The sequence below is a fragment of the Ornithorhynchus anatinus genome, chromosome 5 (genome assembly GCF_004115215.2).
Source record: "Ornithorhynchus anatinus isolate Pmale09 chromosome 5, mOrnAna1.pri.v4, whole genome shotgun sequence".
Lineage (NCBI taxonomy): Eukaryota > Metazoa > Chordata > Mammalia > Monotremata > Ornithorhynchidae > Ornithorhynchus > Ornithorhynchus anatinus.
This window is the reverse complement of record NC_041732.1, coordinates 81080677-81103370: the sequence shown is the minus strand read 5'-3', so window position 1 is coordinate 81103370 and position 22694 is coordinate 81080677. Positions and strand designations below refer to the sequence as shown.

The following is a 22694-nucleotide window of genomic DNA, read 5'->3' as shown; positions in this document are numbered from 1 at the left end:
GGACTGTGTCAAACATGACTAGCTCGTATCTGTCCCAATGCTTAGTAAAGTTCCTGGCACATAGTAAGGACTTAACAAATACCATTAAAAAAGGGAGCATCTTCCTCTGTCATTGCATTCCAGTGGGTTTGGGGCAGAGAGGCAGGGAGGTCCAGGGGGCAGAGCTCTGTCCAGGAGTCAGGACAACCTGGGCACTGAGCCTGTACTCTCTGTGGGACTCAGAGACGGGAAGGAGCCAGAGCGGCCTAAGGGGTCAGTCCACTCATTGTGGTCAGGACCAAAACTCAGAGCACCTAGCCCAGAGAGTCGTACTCAGGCCCGGGAGCCTTTGGCCTCCCTAGTGGGTTCAGACATCCCCGTGTCCAGGAGAGAGGAACCCGGGTCCCCCAGCCAGGCCTCAAGGTGGGGAAGAGCGGCCGGTGCCACAGGAAAAGCATCTTGACCTAGTGGTTAGAGCAAAGGCCTGGGAGTCAGAAGGACTTGGGTTCTAATCCCAGCTCCGCCACTGTTCTCCTGTGTGACTTTAGTCAAGTCACTTCACTTTTCTGTGCCTCTTTTACCTCATCTGAAAAATGTGGATTAAGACTGTGAGCCCCACAGGGGATAGGGACTGTGCCCAACCTGATTTCCTGGTATCTTCCCCAGCGCTTAGAACAATACCTAGCACGTAGTAAGCGCTCAAAATATGCCACTAAAAATTTTTTTTTTAAATAGATGGAGCCAGGCCAGATGCAGGGTAGGTCCAGTGCGAATCCCTTTGAGTTTGCACTCCCCAGGGAAGGGCAGGGCCCAGAGTCCAACTTTGGGGCAAACACATCCAGGCCCCAAAGGCAGCCCACTGCCCTCTCCAGAGAGAGCTGGGGACCAGGACCCCCTTCTGGTGTGCAGGTCCTTGGAGGGGCCGCTGCAGGAATGGGCTAGCCAAGACCCTGGCTTCTTCTCCTCCTCCTCCCTCGTGCAACCCAGGGATCTTATCAATAGGTCAATAGATGGTATTCATTTAGCACTTACTGGGTGCAGAACACTGTACTAAGCACTTGAGAGAGGATAAAGCAATAAGGGTAGATAGAAGCAGCATGGCTTAGTGGATAGAACACAGGCCTGGGAGTCAAAAAGACCTGGGTTCTAATTCCAGCTCTGCCACATGTCTGTGTGACCTTGGGCAAGTCACTTTACTTCTCTTTGTCTCAGTTCCTTCAACTGTAGAATGAGGATTAAGAGTGTGAGCCCCAAGTGAGACAGGGACTATGTCCAACCTATTTAACTGTTATCTACCCCAGCACTTAGATCAGTGCTTGGCACCTAGTAAGCACTTAACAAGTACTATAATTATTGTTTTTATTATTATTGTGCAAACCCTGTCCACAAGGAGCTTACTGTCAAGACTCCTCGGCTTCCTCAGAGGTTCTGGACTCCTGCTGGCAATTCTGCCACCAGTTGACCATTGGTCATATCTCTGTTCACCTGTCTCTGCTGGAGGTGGAAGGGTCAGGCCAAGAACTGGGTCTGGGTTCAGAGCACCCCAAGCCAAACCCCTCTGTGACTGGGAGGAGAGAAGGTTGAGAGCATCAGGAGTAAGTTGGGATGGGATCCAGCTGGCAATCCCCAGGACCCTGAGCTCCTAGGAGATTCAGAGTCAAAGGGCTTAGATTCGAGTATGGAACTAGAGTTTCCTGACATTCATTCCTTCATTCAGTCGTATTTATTGAGTGCTTACTGTGTGTAGAACACAGTACTAAGCTCTTGGGAGAGTACAATGTCACAGTAAACAGACATATTCCTTGACATTGAAGGTGATGCAGCGGCAGTCATTTAGTCATGGTAACACCTTCCCTGAAAAGTTCTGGAGAGGGCTGGGCCCCGTTAGGCTGGACTGGACTGGGGGACTGTCCAGGGTATTTAATTTAATTTAACTGTGGTATTTGTTAAGCACATATTATGTGCCAGGCACTGTACTAAATTCTGGGTCAAGGGGGCCCCACCCAGAGTCATCGTTTTCCCACCCCTTGCGGGAGGAATTGGTAAAGCTGGGGTTGGAGGCTGGCTGCTGCGAGGCCCTTGGAAGACCCTAGGTCCAGGAAATTGGGGGGCCTTCCTTGCACTAAGGATAATCCTGGGCATCAGCTTCAGACATCTTGTGGTGAGACCCCCCCTCAGAGACCCGAGGCTGAGCCCTTCCCCTCTCCCTGGGGTATCTGTCCAGCCCTGGAGCTGCGAGAGGGCCCCACACCCTGGCCCTGAACATGGAACCCTGATTCTCCCATTGTTCCCTTTTCCCAGGGCGGGAAGATCCCCATCCGATGGACAGCTCCAGAAGCCATCCAGTACAGGAAGTTCACGTCAGCCAGCGATGTGTGGAGTTACGGGATCGTCATGTGGGAAGTGATGTCCTATGGGGAGAGACCCTACTGGGACATGACCAATCAGGATGTAAGTTTCCAGGCAGAACCTCTGCTCTCTTTCAATTCTGGGCTTCCCCACATCCCACCAACAAGAAGAAAACTGTGTTGGATGACTTGAAGCACTGGAGGGCGTGAGGAGATGAGTAAAGAAAACAGGGACAAGGAGGGAATGAGAAGAGGGAAGAAGGGAGGAGGGAGGAAAAAATAAAGGAAGGGCAGGAGAGAGAGTTGGGCTAATCCTTTGTGAGAGGGTGCTGTGGTGGTGAAGGCAGCTGGACAAGCCACAGGCCCTGGGTTCTGGACTTGTTCAGTCAGTCCTGGTGCCCTCAGAGAGGTGCTCACAGGCCCTCACTATGGACTTGTCCAGTGGATGCTGGTGCCCCGAGGAAGGTGCCCACACAGGCCCTGGGCTCAGCTCACTTGTTTCCTCTTGCCTGGGCTGGAGAAGCTGGGTGGGGCCACCCTAAGGAGGACTTGGGGCCTCTGCTCTTGGGGAAGGCAGGAGGAGGTCAGGATTTGGGGTCAATGGAGAAGCGTCCACCTCTAGGGCCACACCAGTGGGTGCAATGAGCTGGGCCGAGAGGTCAGCCCACTTGCCCGATCCCACTTGGGTCTCCCGGGTTTGAGCCCCGCAGCCGCCCAGGCCCGGGGCCAAGGTGACTCGTCGGTCTCACAGGTGATCAACGCCATCGAGCAGGACTACAGACTGCCACCCCCCATGGACTGCCCCAACGCCCTGCACCAACTCATGCTGGACTGCTGGCAGAAGGACCGCAACCACCGGCCTAAGTTCGGGCAGATCGTCAATACGCTGGACAAGATGATTCGCAACCCCAACAGCCTCAAAGCTATGGCACCCCTCTCCTCCGGGTATGACCCCCCCCCGGCCGGTCTTCAGATGTCCCCTTCCCCCCCAACAAGCCCACAGCTGCCCTTGCCTGGTCGTCCCCCCCGAACCCCCCTCAGGGATCCCCCATCCTGACCTCCCACCACTCTTTGGCACTCCCCACCACGTCCTTTGCCAACCTAGAGGACCCCTGCCCCCAAAGACTTTCCCTCCTCAGTTCCCTGCCACTCTTGAGGACTCCCTCCTGAAATGGCACATAGCCCAGCATCTCCCCACAAGGTACTGGATCCCCCAGGGACAGATCTCTTCCATGGGGATAGGAGCTCTGGAGGAGGGTATAGCCAGGACTGAGGCAGGGAGCCTCCTCCCACACCCTCATTGCTCCCCAAACCGAGACCCAGAAAGCTGTGGGGAGCTGGGGGCAGGGAGGGGGCTGGAAGAACCCACCCGAGGAGCACGAATGTGTCCAGTAGTCCTCTCCATCCCCAGGAGCCCCTCTCCAGTGGTCCGGCCACCCGGGCTTCCCGCCGGCAACCTCCCACCAACAACTTCCTTTCCTTCCTCAGCATCAACCTCCCCCTCCTGGACCGCACCATCCCCGACTACACCAGTTTCAACACGGTGGAGGAGTGGCTGGAGGCGATCAAGATGGGCCAATACAAGGAGAGCTTTGCCAACGCCGGCTTCACGGCCTTCGACGTGGTATCCCAAATGACGATGGAGTAAGTATGACAGCAGCCACCCGGGAGTCTCCTCTTCTGCCCGCAGCCGCGAGGGGCAAGAGGCCCGGGTCCACTGGAAAAGGGACCCGTCTCCGGTTGGCGGCCTGAGCCAATGTCGGTGAGCTCCCCATGTGGGGCTCGGTGGGGTCAGAGTATCTCGGTTTCCTCCAGGTTAGGCCCAGTCAGGGTGCAGGCCCCACCCCCTGGCCTGGGAGTCAGAAGGATCTAGTTTCTAATCCCTGCTCAGCCACTTGTCTACTGTGTGACCTTGGGCAAATCCCTTAATTTCTCTGTGCCTCAGTTACCTCAGCTGTAAAATAGGGATTAGAACTGAGAGCCTCATGTGGGACAGGGATCGTGTCCAACCTGATTAACTTATATCTACCTCAGCGCTTAGAACAGTGCTTGACACATAATAATCGCTTAACAAATACCATTGCTGTTATTATCACCCCAACCTCAGACCGCGCTCCTAAACTGGTCGTGCCCATCCTGTTCCCAGATGTTGAACCAATGCCCAGCCCAAGAACACTACCGTGCCACCATTCCACAAACTCCCTGACCCTCCACCCAATCTCCTGGGCCCCTCGCTGTCCCGGGGGGCTCCTGGCTGTGGAGTCGGAAGGTATGGTAGCTCTGCTCCCCCTCCTCGTGAACCTTGGAGGTTGGAGGCCCCTAGCCAGGGACAGCCCTGGTCTTGGGGGTTCCCCCTCCCTGAGGCTCACTTGGGCTACCAGCCAACAGGGCTACCCAGGACTGGGGTGAGAGAATGGAGTGAGCAGGGAGACTGCTGCCCTGGACACGTGACTTGAGGAGTTTCCCTGGGGTGTCCAGTGCGAGACACTGAGACTTCAGTGGGGGAGACAGAGGTGAGGAGGAGAGGGCAGTGTTAGTGAAGCCAAGGTTGGATAATGTTTCTAGGAGAAAGGGGTGGTCAGTAGTGTCAAAGGCAGCTGAGAGGTCAAGAAGGATTAACGTGGAGTAGAAGCTGTTGAATTTCAAGGAGGTCATTAGCGATCTTAGAGGGGGCAGTTTCCATGGAGGGGGATGTGCAGAAGCCAGATTGCCGAGGGTTGAGGAGAGATTTGGAAATGGAGATTAAGAGTGTGAGTCCCACGTGGGACAACCTGATTACCTTCTATCTACCTGAGCGTTTAGAACGGTGCTTGGCACATAGTAAGCGCTTAACAAATACTATTATTATCAGCACTTAGAACAGTGTCAGCACTTAGTGTTTGGCATATAGTAAGTGCTTAACAAATACCATCAGCATCATCATTTGGAAGAGAGGAAGTGGGACTTGCTCAAGGAGTTTGGTAGGCAATAGGAGGGAGTTGGAACCATAACTGGAGGGGGCCATGGAGTCAAAGGATGTTTTGGGTTTTGTTTTTTTTTAATTTTTTCAGCTGGGGATCCATGGGCAAGTTTTGTTCTTGTCTGTCCATCTCCCCCGATTAGACTGTAAGCCCGTCAAACGGCAGGGACTGTCTCTATCCGTTGCCGACTTGTTCATCCCAAGCGCTTAGTACAGTGCTCTGCACATAGTAAGCGCTCAATAATACTATTGAATGAATGAAAAGTTTGAAGGCAGTGGGGAGAAAACCAGTGGAGATTGAACGGTTTGAAGATGATGTCAGCAATGGCAACAGCTGAGGAGAGAGGGGCCAGAGGGAAGAGAAAGGAGAACAGGGAGGCCAGTGACAAGGCAGCCGATTGCGGCCGGGGCCCAGACACAGGGAACAGGCGTTTAGAGTTGGGGGCCGGGGCCCAGACATCTGGAAGAAGAGCCAGAGAGCCAGAGGAGACTCACGTCTTAAGGAGGAACGAATAGATTTCACTGGGCCTGGAGCCTGGAGAAATGCTGAGGGAAATGTCCAGTTAGCTAGTATCCAGGCTGTGTCGGGGAGTGGTAGGGAAGAGAGCTGGGGAATAACAATAATAATAATAATAATTTGGGTATTTGTTAAGCATTTACTCTGTGCCAGGCACTATATTAAGCACTGGAGTAGATACAAGTTTACCAGGCTGGACACAGTCCCTGTACTACATGGGTCTCACCGTCTCAATCCCCATTTTACAGATGAAGTAACTGAGGTCCAGAGAAGTGCAGGGACTTTCCCAAGGTCACTCAGTAGACAAGTGGCAGAGCCTGGATTAGAACCCATGACCTTCTGACTCCCAGGCCCATGCTCTATCCACTACACCAAGAGGGGCCACTCTTGTGAGAAGGAGAGCCGCAGCTGAGCCGGCAGTTTTCCAGGGGGGAGCAGCTTCCTGGTAAGCCCTGGGCCTGCCTTGAGTGTCAGAGGTCTAGAGGGAGTGAGCAGAGGGGACACACAGCCTGTCCTGTGGGGAATGGGGCAACCCAAGGAGGTCTGGGGAAGCAGGAGGAAACCTAGACTATTCTCCCTGGGTTTCCTTTTGCTTCACGTCAGCCCTGCCAGCTGGGTGTCCCGGGAAGGGAATCTCCTGCCAAGGAAGGGAAGCCACAGGAGGAACGAGAAGCCTGGTGGCAAAACATCCATGAGCCATTTGGCTTCCAGGCAAGGTCTCCGCTTCTCAGCCAGGGGTGGAGAGGGAGGGGTGACCTAGGCAAAGGTGGGAGGGAGGGGTGGCCTAGCCAGGAATAGAGGGGGAAGCCATTGCCAAGCCAGGAGTAGAAGTAGCATAGTCTAGCGGCCTTGGGCTCAGAAGGACCTGAGTTCTAATCCCAGATCTTCCACTTGTCTGCTGTGTGACCGTAGGCAAATCATTTTTCTGTGCCTCAATTACCTCACTGTAAAAATGTGGATTAAAACTGTGAGCCTCATGTAGGATGGACTGTGTCCAACCTGATTACCTTGTATCTCCCCCAGCACTTAGTACAGTGCTGACTCATATTAAGTGTTTAACAAGAGAGGTGGCCCAGCCAGGGGTGAGAGGGAAGGTTGACCTCAGCCCAAAGCTGCGCGCCTCTGCCTCACCGTGCACAGGAGGACAGCGGGGTCTGCAGGGAAGGAGCTGGGGACCAGAGGCTGATGCTCAGCTTCGAGGCAGTCCCTGACTGGGTGGAGCCCAGGTGGGACTGGCATTTTGTGAGACCGAGTCAACCTACCCCAACTTTTTTTTTTCTTTAATGGTATTTGTTAAGCACTATGTGCCAAGCACTATACTAAGCACTGGGGTAGCTACAAGTGGATGAGGAACCTGATGAGGAAACTGAGGCACAGAGAAGTGATTTGCCCAAAGTCACCCAGCAGACAAGTGGTGGAGCTATTAGTCAGAGCTCATGGGTTCTAATGCCGGCTCCACCACCTGTCAGCTGTGTGACTTTGGGCAAGTCACTTAACTTCTCGGTGCCTCAGTTGTCTCAAATGTAAAATGGGGATTAAGACCGTGAGCCTCATGTGGGACAACCTGATTACCCTGTATCTACCCCAGCACTTAGAACAGTGCTTGGGACATAGTAAGAGCTTAACAAATACCAACATCATTATCATTATAATTATTCTGACTCCCAGGCCCAGGCTGTATCCACTAAGCCATGCTGATTGATGGGATGGGCCTAGCCACATGGTGGGTCCCGGTGAGCGGGCGTGTGGGGGTCGGAGGGAAAAGGGTGGTCCCGCTGGACATCGTGCTTCTCCCCCAGCCTGGGAGGACTGAAGTCTCCCCCCTGCTCTGTTTGCTGCCTACAGGGACATTCTGCGAGTGGGCGTCACACTGGCCGGCCACCAGAAGAAGATTCTCAACAGTATCCAGGTGATGCGTGCACAGATGAACCAGATCCAGTCGGTGGAAGTTTGACGTCCGCACACGCTCCTCTTCCTCCAGGCCCTACCCCCCGTGCCCCCGTGCGTCCACACTCTAGCTCTCGAGCGCCCTACCCCTGTCCACCGCCGAGCCGGCCCGGGGCCCTCAGCGCCTGGCGGCATCCAGGAGGAAGCAGACCCGACTGGATCCCGGCCACCAGAGGCCCCGCCAGAGGCCGTCAGGGACTCCCGTCGCCCAAGTTGCGGAAACAAAAAAGATGAAGACTGTTTTTTCAAAGATGGTGCTGATGAGAAAGCAATGACATGTTCTTAAAGGGCTCCGAGATGCCGTCCATTTTCGGGTCGGCATGCCCCAGCGTGGGTCCTCTCCACCCCCAGCCAGGGCAGGGCACTCTGGTCCGGCCCAGGCTCTGGTCCAGGGAGGGGCCCTTTCAGGAAGACGACTGTGAAGTGGAGAGGAGAGAAACCCATGCCTCATACTCCTCCTCCTCCTCCTCCTTCTTCTCCTCCTCCTCCTGTCAGCAGCATGGCTCCGGGCCCACTCATCGCCCGACCCCTGAAGGGTCCCAGGAGAAATGGGGCCCAGCAGCCGTGCCCTCCAGCGGGACCAGTCAGAGTTCAAACTGACCAGTCTTCAAATGTGAAGTTTTTACAAACTGCAGCTGACCAGACGTGGTTCTGGTGGGCTCTGGAAAGGACACACTCCTGTCGTCGCTGATTTGAGCCCAGGGCTTGGGGCAGTGGGGTGGTGTGAGGGGCGGTCCAGCCTAAGTCTGGAACCTCCCTTTCTGCCCCAAGAGGCTACATTTCCTCTCACAAATCCCCTACCCTGAACCCCAGTCGGGCCTTGACCAGGCAAGGGCCTGAGCCCAAGCCTCCCTGGACACCCCCAGCCCAGGAGGAAGCAGCCTGGGACTCCCCCTGCCCCCTGCCCCCACCCCCACCGTGTACAGTGATTGAGTTGGGTTGCCACAGTTCCCCGGCTGTTTACACCCATTTGGGGGGCAGGGGGTGCTTTTTTAAATGACAATGAAGAGACACTTTCCAGTTTCATATCTTTCAAGAACTCAGTCCTCCTCCAAGTGGAAGGAGGTTCAGGCTTATTGACTCGGCAGCACACCGAGGGCCAGGTTTTATATGCACATTTCCTGATTTTTTTATGTCTAACCGTCCTTGCCTGGCAGACAGGCAGACAGGCAGGAAGAGGCAGGCAGGCTGGGCCCCCTGGGGCACCTGCCCCTTGGCCACCGGGTACAGCCACAGCAAACTGGCCACCTGCCTGGCAGGGGGACTATGTCCTGGTTGAGCATGTTCATAGAGGGTTTAGGGGGAGCAGAGGGGAGCGGGGAGAGAGCTATGCCCCAACTTATGGGGCCAGCTCTGCACTGCTGTGGGACTCTTTTCCTGGAGATGCATCCTCTGCCCCTCTTCCCAGTCCCAACCCTGACTCCCTGTGTCTGCCACAGGGCTGCCTGAAGTCCAGCAGACACAGGGAAGAATCCGTCAGGCTCCTAGGAGAGAGGAGGGGGTGGCCAGGAAGCAGCCACCAGGGTTGGCTCAGGCCCAGCCACCCCCTCGGTAGGCAGGTGGGGGCCCGGTGAGCAGAGCAGAGGGCAGTTGCTGGTGACCCCAGGAGAGGCATCTGGGAACGTGGTCCGGCCCGTGGGTTTGGATCCGAGTCCTTCACTGTGATCCCCTCCCCTTCCCCACCCTGCCCCTCCACCACCAGACCATGTCCCCAAACTGGCAAGAGTCCGCTCTTTTCTCCCATCTCCTCTGCTTCCCCGGGAAATGGACGGGAGTGTGAGGGTGGGGCCGAGGAGGGCGGGCACATGCCGTCCGCAGCGGAGCGGCTGCCCTGCCCCTCCCGTGAGCAGACAGACGTATAAAGTGAACAATCAGTTAGTGGATCGACCTGAAATAAATGCTTTAGTTACAAATGGCTCCGATCTGCTGTGTAAACCTCCCTGGGAATCACGATGGGGGGGTGGGGTGCCAGCGCCTCAGCCTGGCCCGGGGCTCGGCCTGGGACGTGAGTGGTTCAGGATCAGGGGCAGGGGAAGGCCCAGGAGGTAGAGAGACGCCGGGCCTGACCTCCGAGGGGGATGCCTCAGCCTCAGCGAAGCTGGGAAATTGGAACCGTGTTAAACGGAGACTTGCAAATGTCTTGGAATGCCAGTTGGCCCACGGGCGATCCTCCGAATTCTCGGTGCAAACAAGCTCCACTCTTTTTAAAACAAAATGTTGTATGAATGGGCATGGGTGTGAGCAGGTGTGGGTCATGGACATGAGGAGGCATGGGCAGGTGATGATCTTAAGTGTAAGCAGACCTGAGCTGAAGACATGGGGCGTGAGCAAGTGTGACTCAGGTGTGTGAGAAGCCGTGAGTGGGGCAGAGGCATGGGCGTGGGCATGGCTGGAAAGAAGGATAGCGGAGGGAGGATAGGGGAAGGACTGGGGAGGTGGGACCTTGCAGAAATCTCAGAGGTGGAGCTGCAGAGCTGAGTCACTTTTAGTCTGTCTGGGCCCTGAAAGATGAGTCAGGGTCAGTGTGTCGGGGGTGAAGCCTTGGTCAGAAGCCCCGATGGGATAAATGTTTGGGGGGACTACCTTAGCAGACTAAACCCTAATCACCGTGAGACTGTCCTGAGTGGACAATGGGTAGGCCCTCTCCCCCAGAGCCCTGGGAAGAGAAAGTATAATACTATAGGCCTTGCACACACATTGCTGTTGCCCCCAAGATGTTCACTCTCTAGTTCCCCTCACCCCCTTAGAATATTCTTGACCACAGCTCTATGCAGGTGGGTGATAGCCTTAAAGTTTGGCCACCATCAGCATTATTGATTTTTTTTTTAGCTCGTCCTGGGTGCAGAACTCTGTACCAAGGCCTCGGGAGAGTACAATAGAGTAAAAAGACATGAGCCTTGACCTCAAGAAGCTTCCATTGTAGCGGGGGGAATCACCCTCCTGGCTGCCCCTTCTCTCTCACCTGCCCACCTTCCGCTCCCAGTCCATTGGTGGTCTGTCAGTCCTGCTGGAATGGGTTTGTCCCCTGAGGTCCAGGTGTCCAGGGAAGTGTAAGAGAGGGAAGGTCTAGGAGCTCAAACCTTAATGTTCCGACTTCCCCCTAGAAGCCATCACATCAAGAAAGTCGCCTCAGCTGCAGCAGGACAAACTTACATCACTGGTGCCCAACATCTAAGTCGGGTTCCTGGCTCCAGTCCCACCTTACACCTTAAAGGTAAGAAGGGGAAATACCCTAACCTTCCCACTGCCCCCCGCTCACCGATAAATAAGTCCAATTGTTGAGTGCTTTTGTGTTTCCAAAGCACTTATTTTTTTATGGAAGAAGTGGTATTGGGCCTGGGTGTAGAGTTGGGCATGCTGGGTAGCACAAGAGGACTTTACCTTTTTAGAGGGCTTTAACCCAAAATGACTCCTCTGTGGGAGAGGAAGTTGTGCTCAGGGATTTGGTGAATAACAGTTCTGGGCTCACCTGCTCACCGTCTTCACGACTCTGCAGACTCCAATCTTGCCCTTCTCGGTCTTCATTATAATTTTTATCGTTTACCCTTCAGGTGGGAGATTTCTGCACCCCATGATGATGATGATGGTATTTGTTAAGCTCTTACTATGTGCCAGGCACTGTTCCAAGTGCTGGGATAGATACAAGTTAAGCAGATTGGACTGTCCCCGTTGGGGCTCACACTCTTAATCCCCATTTTACTGAGGGATAGAGAAGTGAGGTGACTTGCCTAAGGTCACACAGCAGATACGTGGCAGAGCAGGATTAGAGCCCAGGTCCTTCCGACTCCAGGGTCTGTGCTGTATCCACTAGGCCATGCTGCTTCTCACTTTTACCTCAGCAATCTCATTTTATCTGGGAAATTGGAAGAGGGTAGTAGTTATAGTAATTGTATTTATTAACTGCTTATTGGGTGCGGAGCACTGTACTAAGCACTGGGGAAAAAATACACAGGTGAGCATTAGATTTGGTCCCTAAAGGTATTATTATTCCCATTCTACACATGAGGAGCCCTCTCAGGATCACACCTGGAGAGTTTCCAGTACTCTAGCAGTCTCGGCTATGGAAGGGAGAGTCAAGCTGAATCATACTCATTCCACTCCTAGCTAGGGCACTGGCTAGCGAGTGGAAGGCGATCTGCGCCAAGTCAAAACTCGCCTGCATTGGGCAGCAGTGGCATAGGAGAGTCGAAAGCAGAGACTAAAGTTTACTGCACAGGAAAAGGCAATAGTAAACCACTTCCATATTTTTACCAAGAAAACTCTCTGGATACACTCCAAGAATGATTGCAGATAGAGGGTCGGGCATTCTGGGAGAGATGTGTCCGTGGAGCCGCTATGAGTCAGAAACAACTAAAAATCCCTGAATATGACAAGACACATGAGGAGACAGAGACAGGGTTGTGAAGTGACTTCCTGAGAACACAGAGCAGATCACACTAGACCGTGAGCCCCCTTAGGGACAGAGAATGTGTCTAATTCCCACCTGTGTACTCTCTCCCAGAATTTAGTACAGTGCTCTGCACCCGGTAAGCACTTAATAAATATTATTACTACCACTAGATCAATGATAGAGCTGGAATTGAGCCCAGTCTCCTGCCTTCCAGATCCTCACTCACTTCATTAGACCAAGCTGACTCCCAGAAACCAAGGAAGAGAGGGAGCAGAACATTCTGGGAGTGGGAGGGGGCTGGGATTCTCAACTCATCTTTCGCTCAAGAGTCTCAGCTCCAGCAAGCTCTGGGAGTCGGGACTAGCGGCCTGGTCAACCTCACCCCAAGGTAACAAAATGTTTTTACCCATCCATTTCTGTCCACCCAGGGAGCAAGACTGGGAGAGTTGCAGGGAAGTTCTGATGTTCCTTGGGCATTTGGGTCTCCCAACCAGGCCCTGGCAGGGGTCCAGCCCTTTGCCCTCTAGACTGTAAGCTCGTCTCAGGCAGGGACTGTGTCTGTTTACTGTTATACTGTACTCTCCCAAGCACTTAGTACAGTGCTCTGCACGCAGTAAGTGCTCAGTAAATACAATTGACTGACTAGACTCACCATTGTCATTGCCAGAGGTTTCCCTGCCATGGTCACACCTTCAGCAGCAAGAATCTACTGGGTTCCATCGCTTTGGTTCCCATGAGAAGAGTAGTGGCCTAGGTGAAAGAGCGTGGGCCCAGACGTCAGAGGACCTGGATTCTAATACTGGTTCCATCATTTGCCTGTTGTGGGTCCTTGGGCAAATTGCTTAATCCATCCAAGTGTCAGTCTCCACATCTGTAAAATGGAGATCCAATACCCATCCTCCATCTCCTATAGACTGTGAACTCCATGTAGGACAGGGACTGTTTTATGACCTGATTGTCTTGTACCCACCCCAGCACTTGGCATGTAGTGAGCACTTAAAAAAATCAATTAATCAAATTGTTGAGCACTTTCTGTGTGCAGAGCACTATTCTAAGTTCTTGGGAGAGCATCCATTCATTCAATCATATTTATTGAGTGCTCACTGTGTGCAGAGCACTGTACTAAGTGCTTGGAAAGTACAGTTCGGCAACAAATACAGAAAATCCCTACCCAACAACGGGCTCACAGTCTAGAAGATAATAATAATGGTATTTATTAAGCGCTTACTATGTGCCGAACACTGTTCTAAGCTCTGGGGAAGATAGAAGGTAATCAGGTTGTCCAATATGGGGCTCACAGTCTTAATCCCCATTTTACAGATGAGGTCACTGAGGCCCAGAGCAACAAAGTGGCTTGCCCAAGGTCACCCAGCAGACAAGTGGCAGAGTCGGAATTAGAACCCATGTAACAGATTTAGCAGACCTTTTCCTGCTTTAAACGAGTTTACAGTCTAGAAGGGGAGAGTCATTAATATAAATGAATAATTAAGGATATGTACATAATTGCTGTGGGGCTGAGGGAGGGCTGAATAAAGGGAGCAAATCCAGTGCAAGTACAACAAATATCATTATTGTTATATTGGAACTGGTAGGAAGAGAAATGGGGTGTGGTGGGCAAAAAATGGAAGATGACCTTCAATTTAAAATCCCGCCTGCACGTTGATTCATTGATTCAATCGTATTTATTGAGTGCTTACTAAGCACTGTACTAAGCACTTGGGAGAGTACAATACAATAATAAATGGACACATTCTCTGCCCATGATCAACTTTCAGATGATGGGCTGTGGACTCTCAGTTCCACCGCAGAAGAGAGATCTTGGAGTCCCTATCCAATGATTCTTAAAACCACCGGTTCAGTAGACTGGGCATCATGAGGAAGAGGACAGAAATCAAGCAAAGGGTGTGGTTTTACTTTCTAGAAAACCCTGGCTTGCTGCACCTGGAATGTTGTGCCCTGTTTGGGGTCATCATACTTTAGGAAGGATTCATTCATTCATTCAATCGTATTTATTGAGCGCTAACTTTGTGCAGAACACTGTACTAAGTGCTTGGGATAGTATAATACAGCACTAAACAGTCACATTGCCTGCCCACAGTGTGCTTACAGCCTAGTATGTCCATGATTGCACTGGGGCTGATGGGGTGGGAGAAGGGATGTATAAAGCAGAGTGGCTTAGTGGAAAGAGCACGGGCTTGGGAGTTAGAGGACATGGATTCTAATCCTGCCTTCTCTATTTCTCAGCTGTGTGACCTTAGGCAAACCACTTAACTTCTCTTTGCCTCAGTTACCTCATCTGTAAAATGGAGATTAAGACTGTGAGCCCCATATGGGATAACCTGATTACCTTGTACCTACCCCAGTGCTTAGAACAGTGCTTGGCACATAGTAAGTGCTTAACAAATACCATAATAATAATTATTATTATTATTATAAAGGGAGCAAGTCAGGGCAACACAGAAGGGAGTAGAAGAAAAGGAAAAGAGAGCTTAGGGAAGGATGTAATAATGGGGGAGACTGTTCAGAAAAGGAAGGAGTGTGGCCTAGTGGAAAGAACACAGGCCTAAGGAGTCAAAAGGCCTGGGTTCTAATCCCCACTCTGTCACTTGTTTGCTGTCTGACTTTAGGCAAATCACTTAACTACTCTGTGCCTCACTTCCCTCATCTGTATAATGGGATTCAATACCTGTTCTTCTTACTTAGACTATGAGCCCCATCTGGGACAGGGTCTGTACCCAAACTGATTGATTTGTATCTACCCCAGTGCTTAGAGTGGTGCTTGACACATACTAAGCGCTTGAAGACCATTTAGAAAAAGGCTTTTGTGGTTAACCAGGGATGGGGTGGCCTGGTAGACAGAGCATGAGCCTGGGCATCAGAAGGACCGGGATTCTAATTCCACTCTGCCACTTATCTGCTGTGTGACCTTAGACAAATCACTTTACTTCTCTGTGCCTCTTTACTTCTCTGTGTCTTAGTTACCTCATCTGTAAAATGGGGATTAAGATTGTGAGCCCCGTGTGGGACATGGACTATGCTTCCTCTCCTCTCCCATGGCTTCCTCTCCTCTTCCATGGCTTCCTTTCCTCTTCCCTGGATTCTTTTCCTCTCCTCTTCCCCAGCTTCCTCTCCTCTCCGTTGTATTTACCCCAGTGCTTAGAATAGTGCCTGGCACATAGTAAGCACTTAACAAATACTACCAGCATCATCATCATCAGGGTATGCAGAAAACTCCCACCTGAGGGATAAATGGAAAAACTTTTAAGGAAGACTGAGAAGGGCAAGATCGGAGTCTGCAGAGTCATGAAGATGGTGAGCAGGTGAGGCCAGAACTGTTATTCACCAAATCCCTGACACACCTTACTTTCCTTCCCTCATAGGGGTCATCTCGGGGCAAAGCCCCCTGAAAAGGTCAAGTTCTGTTGTGATGCCCAGCGTGCCCAGCATGCCCAACTCCACACCCAAGCTCACAGACCGTTTCTCCCTGGAGCATGGTGGGCTAAATCCAGTCAGGCTGGCACTCACAGAGATGGCCCCTAATTCTCCGATAGTCTACTGGCTTCCAACCAGCACGAGACAGGGAAGTCCATGCAGTGGCCAACCTGAGGGTGCCCAGGTCGGGCACCGACTTGAGCTTGAGGATGGTGGCTTCAAACCAAATGGAAGGAAACACTTCTTCACACAGCATGTTGGGAATAACTGGAATTCCTTCCCACAGGGAGATGTGCCAACCAAACTGCCCAAAGGTTCCAGAAGGCTTGGATTAATCCAAGGGTGAGAGGGACATAATGGGCTTTACTAGCAGGAAATTTGTGTTGGTCAAGGGGTAGGTTTGTTAGCTGGTCCATCCCGAAACCAAAAGATGGTTGTCAAGGAGGGCAACCATCACTGTTCCTTGGTCCTGTGGTCACTGTGGAGACCAATTCCTGGGTCAAATGAATCACTGGTTTGATGGAATAATGGAATTTCTTATGTTCAGATAATTGTGTGAGAAAAGAGAGAGTGAAGAGCAGTGGGTAAGTAGAGACATGAGCTGACAACTCCCTGGCCACTTGGCTTCCCACCAGATTCCCACCTAGAACCAGAACTAGAACTAGCTCCTAGTTCCTAGAATCCAGTCAGTCAGTCATATTTATTGAGCACTTACTGTGTGGAGAACACTGTACTAAGTGCTTGAGAGAGTACAATAGAACAATATAATAGACAAGTTCCCTATCTACAATGAGCTTAAAGTCCTGAGGGTGATAGCAGCGTGGCTCAGTGGAAAGAGGCTGGGCTTCAGAGTCAGAGGTCATGGGTTTGACTCCCAGCTCTGCCATTTGTCAGCTGTGTGACTGAGGGGATGTCACTTCACTTCTCTGTGCCTCAGTTACCTCATCTGTAAAATGGGGATTAACTGTGAGCCTCACGTGGGACAACCTGATTACCCTGTATCTCCCCCAGTGCTTAGAACAGTTCTCTGCACATAGTAAGTGCTTAACAAATACCAACATTATTATTATTACTATTATTATTATTAATAATATAAATAAATAAATTTTGGATATTTATGTAAGTGCTGTGGGCTGAGCGGACAGGGTGGTGAATAAAGGGAATGAGTCAGGGCAATGCAGAAGGGAGTGGGAAAAGAGTAAATTAGGGCTTAGTCAAGGAAGGCCTCTTAGAAGGGATGTACCTTCAAAAAAGCTTCAAAGGTGGGCAGAATAATTTTTGGATGATATGAAGAGGGAGGATGTTCCAGATCAGAGGCAGGATAGGGGCAACAGGTAAGCAGCAAGATAGACGAAATGGAGGTACAGTGAGTAGGTTGGCATTAGAGGAGGAAAGGCAGGATGGTTTGTAGTAGGAGAGGACTGAAATGATGTAGCAGCAGGCAAGGTGATCAAATGCTTTAAAGCTGATGGTAAGGAGTTTCTGATGCGGAGGTGGATGGGCAACCACTGGAGGTTCTTGAGTGGGGAAACATGGACTTAATGTTTTTGCAGAAAAATGATCCGGGCAGCAGAGTCAAGTATGGAATAGCATGGGAAGAGACAAAGTCAGGGAAGTCAGCAAGGAGGCTGTACAGTAATCAAGGTGGGTTAGGGTAAATGCTTGGATGAACATGCAAGAGTACTGAACTAAGCATTTGGAGAGTACAATAGAAGTAGTAGACATGATCCTTCATGATCACTGCCCGCAAAGTGTTACAGTCTAATGGGTGATGAGAAGCTAAATTCATTTACAACTAAGAAGATGGAAAAGAGGATACGAGAGTGTTAGTGCTTAAGCAGCGTGGCTCAGAGGAAAGAGCCCGGGCTTGGGAGTCAGAGATCATGGGTTTGAATACCGCTCCGCCACTTGTCAGCTCTGTGACTTTGGGAAAGTCACTTAACTTCTCTGTGCCTCAGTTTCCTCATCTGCAAAATGGGGATTAAGACTATGAACCCCACGTGGGACAACCTGATCACTTTGTATTCCCCCCCAGTGCTTAGAACAGTGCTTTGCACATAGTAAGCGCTTAACAAATGCCAACATTACATAGCAAGGTACATAAAATATGTATTTAAGAGTTAGGAAGCGATGTCAGAATCCAAGTGCATAGGAGGCTCGGAAGTGCTGAAGTGACTGTGGTAAGAGCTATAATCTGGGGAGATGAGTAATTAGTCAGGGAAGGCCTCCTAGAAGAGATGTGATTTCAGAAAAGCTTTGAAGATGGAGAGAGCAGTGGTCTGCCAGATGTGTAGGGGGAGCCAGTCAGGCAGAGGAATAGTGTGAGCAAGAGATCAGTGGCAGGAGAGATGAGACAAGGTGCAATCAATCAAACATTGGTATTTATTGAGCACTTACTGCATGCTGAGCATTGTCCTACGTAGTTGGAAAAGCATGATATAGTGGAGACGGTAGACGTGACCCCTGCCCATCAGAAGCTTACTGGGTACAGCGGGGACATAGACATTCAAATAAATTATAGATAGGGGAAATAGTAGAGTATAAAGACATGGACGGAAGTGCTATGGGGCTGAAGTGAGTATCAAAATGCTTAATGGGTGGGTAATAATAATTATAGCATTTGTTAAGCACTTACTACGTTCCAGGCACTGTACTAAGCGCTGGGGTAGTTAGAAGCAGTTGGGTTGGACACAGTCCCTGTCCCACATGGTGCTCACAGTCACAATCTCCATTTTACAGATGAAGTAACTGATGCACAGAGAAGTGAGGTGACTTGCCCAAGGCCACACAGCTGACAAGTGGCGGAGCCGGGATTCTGTCTCTTTTTATTGCTGAATTGTACTTTCCAAGCACTTAGTACAGTGGTCTGCACACAGTAAGCGCTCAATAAATACGATTGAATGAATGAATGAATGAATGAATGAATGAATGAATGAATGAATGATGCAGAGATGGATGGGCAACCGCTGGAGATTTTCGAGGAGTGGGGAGATATAGCGTTGGTATTTGTTAAGCGCTTACTAGGTGCCGATCACTGTTCTAAGCGCTGGGGTAGATACAGGGTAATCAGGTTGTCCCACGTGAGGCTCACAGTTAATCCCCATTTTACAGATGAGGTAACTGAGGCACAGAGAAGTGAAGTGACTTGCCCACAGTCACACAGCTGACAAGTGGCAGAGCCGGGATTCAAACTCATGACCTCTGACTCCCAAGGCCGGGCTCTTTCCACTGAGCCACGCTGCTTCTCTGCATTTTGCATGGCGAGGTATGGGTGAATACTAGAAATGTTGTGAAGGTAGAACCAAAAGGATTTTGTGAGAGATTGAATCTGTGGGTTGAATGAAAGAAATGAGTGGCAGATGATGCCAATGACATAGGCTTCTGAGGCAGGAAGGAAGGTAGTGTTGTCTATGGTGGTAGGAATGTCAGGGGAGGACAGGGTTTGCGTGGAAAGGAAAGAAGTTCTGTTTTGGACATGTTAAGTTTAAGACGTCTGCAGGATAGCCCAGTAGAGATATCCTGAAGACAGAAGGAAATGTAAGACTGCAGAGAAGAAGAGAGATCAGGGCTGGAGAGGTTGATTTGGGAATCATCCACTTTGAGAAGGCTGATGCAATACTCAAGCTAGGCTATGGAAGGTGCCTGGACCAGGATGATGTTGTTTCGATGTAGAGGATAAGGAGAGCTCTTAGAAATATGATATAGGAAAAAATCAACAAGATTTGGCAATAACCTGAATATGGAGGATAATGGACAAAGAAGTCAAGAATAATACCAATGTTGTACGCTTCAGAGATGCCTGGGGGGAAGAGGGAGGATGGTGCTGATTTTGTTAACTGTGATGGAAAAGTTAGGAGGAGATGGGGATTTGGGAGGGAAGATGAGTTATGCTTTGACAATGGACTCTGAAGATTATTGTTTGAAAATGTTTTAAAGTTAATACTACAGGAAAATCTAATCAACACAGAATGCTACCAAATTCTAGTTACAGACATATTCTGAGGATAAATTTAGCTCTTTAAAATACACACTCACACACACATACAAATATATTTGAATATATATGTATATTTGAATATATATGTTTGAATATATTTGAATATATTCAATTGTCCAGATCATTCTAGGGCTCTCCAGAGTAACATAATTCTATGCCTGAGGAGTAAACAGAGACTTTGAGATATGGAAGAAACACATCAAAATTTTCAGCCTTTATGCTGGAGGCAGGTTGGAGTCCTCTGGTCTCCTCTGTCTCTCAGCCAAAGAAGGGACAGAAACAAAAAGGAAGACCCCCGTTCTACATCTAAAACTGCTGGATGTTTGAAGCAAACTGAGCAGCACCATCTTGTTGGAAATGATGAATAGGAGTGAAGGAGGAGTTGGAAACCATAAGTTTTATTCTCCTTTACCGCAGACTTCAGTCCTCCTTTAAGGTTTCTTTCCCCTCCCTATTCTCCATCTGCTCCCCACATCTCCCTGCCTGTCCTGCTCTAATCTTCCCTTCACCCTTCAGTCATCCAGGGGAGAAACTGGACAGCAAAAATGTTCCATCTCAGGCCAAGGACACCACTTTTTATTCTGCCCCTAATACCATTATTTGCTCTGTAGATCCCAGCTGGGTGGTTTGTCCAGGCAGCTCTGAGGACTTCTAGGAACATCCTGTATACCTCCAAACCCCATCGCCTGGTTCCCGGCCCCCAACAGGCAGAGCTCAGCAGGCTGGATGTAGAGGCAGGAACCCAAGGACACTGAAGTGGCATCAGAGCCCAGATGCCTCTCCTTCCTTCCTTCATTCATTCAATTCCATTAATTGAGCACGTACTGTGTGCAGTGCACCATACTAAGCTCTTGGGAGAGTACAATAACGCAACAGATACATTCCCTGCCCAAAAGGAGCGTACAGTTTAGAAGGGGAGGCAGACCTTAAAATATCTTATGGATATGTGCATAAGTGCCGTGGAGCTGAGGGTGGGGTGAAGAATGAGAACAAATCTAAGTGCAAGGGTGAAACAAAAGAAAGAGGGAATATGGGAAATGGAGGCTTTTGGAGAAGGCGTTTTGGAACAGCTGTGCTTTTAATTAGGCTTTGAAGGTGGGGAGAGTGATCATCTGTTGGATAGGAAGTGGGAGGGAGTCCCAGGCCAGAGGCAGGATGTGGGCGAGGGGATTGCGGTGAGATAGACAACTCGTGGCCAAGAGCTTCATCCCTGTAAAACCAGTCCAACTCCCACTTCCTCCAGGTTTTCCTACTAGGGAATTGTTCCCCAGGATTCAATGCAGGAAGTGTCGATGAGGTGGAATTTAAACTAAGGTCACGGCTGCTTTAGGATAGTTTTGTGAACAGCATGGGGCCAAAGCCACCTCATGCTGCTGACAGAAATGACCATTAGACAGGACAGAAGATTATGGCTTCAAGGTTTTTAAAGTCTTTAATTCCCAAGTAGATAGGAGAGGGATATTTAACCTTAACAGGTAGGAAGAAATCTAAAAATCTATTTTAATAGGGTTTTTTTGTTGTTGTTGTCTTATGCAGTCGAGTTGTCTCCAACCCATAGCTACACTATGGAACCATCTCTCCTGGAACGCTCCACCTTCATCTGCAATCATTCTGGTAGTATGTCCATAGAGTTTTCTTGATAAATATATGGAAGTGGTTTACCATTGCCTCCTTCCACGCAGTAAACCTGAGACTCCACCCTCGACTCTCTCCCATGCCGCTGCTGCCCAGCATGGATGAGTTTTGACTTGTAGCATATTGCCTTCCGCTCACTAGCCACTGCCCAAGCTAGGAATGGAATGGGTAGGCCTCTGCTTGACTCTCCCTCCCATAGTCGAGACTGGTAGAGTACTGGAAACTCTCCAAGTGCGACCCTGAGACGTATCATTTTATTTTAACTGTTTAGAAATTAATATTGTTGATAAGGTTTCCAGGCATTTTCAGAGATGAAGAGCATATTAGACTCTATTCTCAGTGAGTCAGGACAGCTAGAAAATACATTTTAGAGTTGGTAAGCAGGGGCATGGCAGCAGTAGAAGTAATGATTTTTATTGTGTGCTTACAGAGTGCAAAGCACCATAAAGCACTGGAGAGGAGAGGTAATTTTTTTCAATAATGAAACTTTTAAAATCACTTAATAATTTCTTTTCCTTTTTTCCACTTAGGGGAAAATAAAATTTAAAAAAACAAAACAAAGAAATGCCCAAAATGGATACTCCTAGAGGGAGGGGAGCAGAGAGAAGGTAAGATGGGGGAAAAGGGAAAGTAAATTCCTGTTGTCCCTCCTACTTAGACTGTGAGCCCCATGTGGAACAGGGATTGGGACCAACCCAATTTGCTTGTATTCACCTCAGCATTTAGTACAGTACCTGGCACATAGTAAGTGCTTAAAAAATACCATAATTATTATTATTACTATTCTCTTTGCCTCAGTTACCTCATCTGTAAAATGGGGATTGACACTGTGAGCCCCCATGCAACAGGGACTTATGTCCAAACTGATTTGCTTGTATCCACTCCAAAGTTTAGAACAGTGCCTGGCATATAATAACCACTTAACAAATACCATAATTATTATTATTATCATTATTATTATTATTGTCACAGAGAAGGATAGCAGGAGTACTGACTCCCAGAATAATACTCTTTCCACTAGACCATACTGCCTCTATCAATTGTGTGGTGTCTCAGATTTCTTGTAAAGGAAGACAGACTGATGATTTTCCCAGAGTGTTTTTACATCTCCTAGGCAATAGTGGACTAATTTACTTCAAACTGGACAAGTTTTGACTCTTGTCCGTATATCATTTTCTCCCAGGAAGGATTTTTACCAATTTCTTTGACAGGAAACATTTCTTTTTCGTGCTTTCTAGAGACAGGTAAGTGAACTGTTCCTCTTGCTACTGGAAAAAAACCCCAGAAACATTAGCTCTGTCCTCTTGTGTGGATCCCTTAGAAATTAGACAGTATCATTCTCCTAAAACACAAAGTTTCCCAGACAAATATTGGCCATTTCTACCTGCATTTTTTATGGTTTTGTTAAGCACTTACTATGTGCCAGACAATGCTGGGGTAAAAACAAGCTATTCAGATTGGACACAATCCATGTTCCACTTGGGGTTCGC

General features: G+C 49.8%; 1 protein-coding gene and 1 non-coding gene across 3 annotated transcripts in view; one reads left to right on the top strand and one right to left on the bottom strand.

The window, feature by feature from the left end:
* Positions 1–9667, top strand: part of EPHB2 (EPH receptor B2) — a 295337-nt gene extending 285670 nt beyond the window's left edge. For both annotated transcript variants that reach the window (XM_029066358.2, XM_029066357.2), the window contains exons 13-16: positions 2281–2430; positions 3079–3272; positions 3816–3971; positions 7649–9667. In XM_029066358.2, coding sequence (XP_028922191.1) covers positions 2281–2430; positions 3079–3272; positions 3816–3971; positions 7649–7757 — 609 coding nt within the window. In that variant the 3' untranslated portion in view covers positions 7758–9667. The remainder of the gene's footprint in view (positions 1–2280; positions 2431–3078; positions 3273–3815; positions 3972–7648) is intronic.
* Positions 9668–21315: 11648 nt separating this feature from the next.
* On the bottom strand, positions 21316–21453 carry LOC114812502. Its single transcript, XR_003760154.1, has one exon. It is a non-coding gene; the product is annotated as a small nucleolar RNA SNORA7 (small nucleolar RNA).
* Between the last annotated feature and the right edge of the window lie 1241 nt (positions 21454–22694).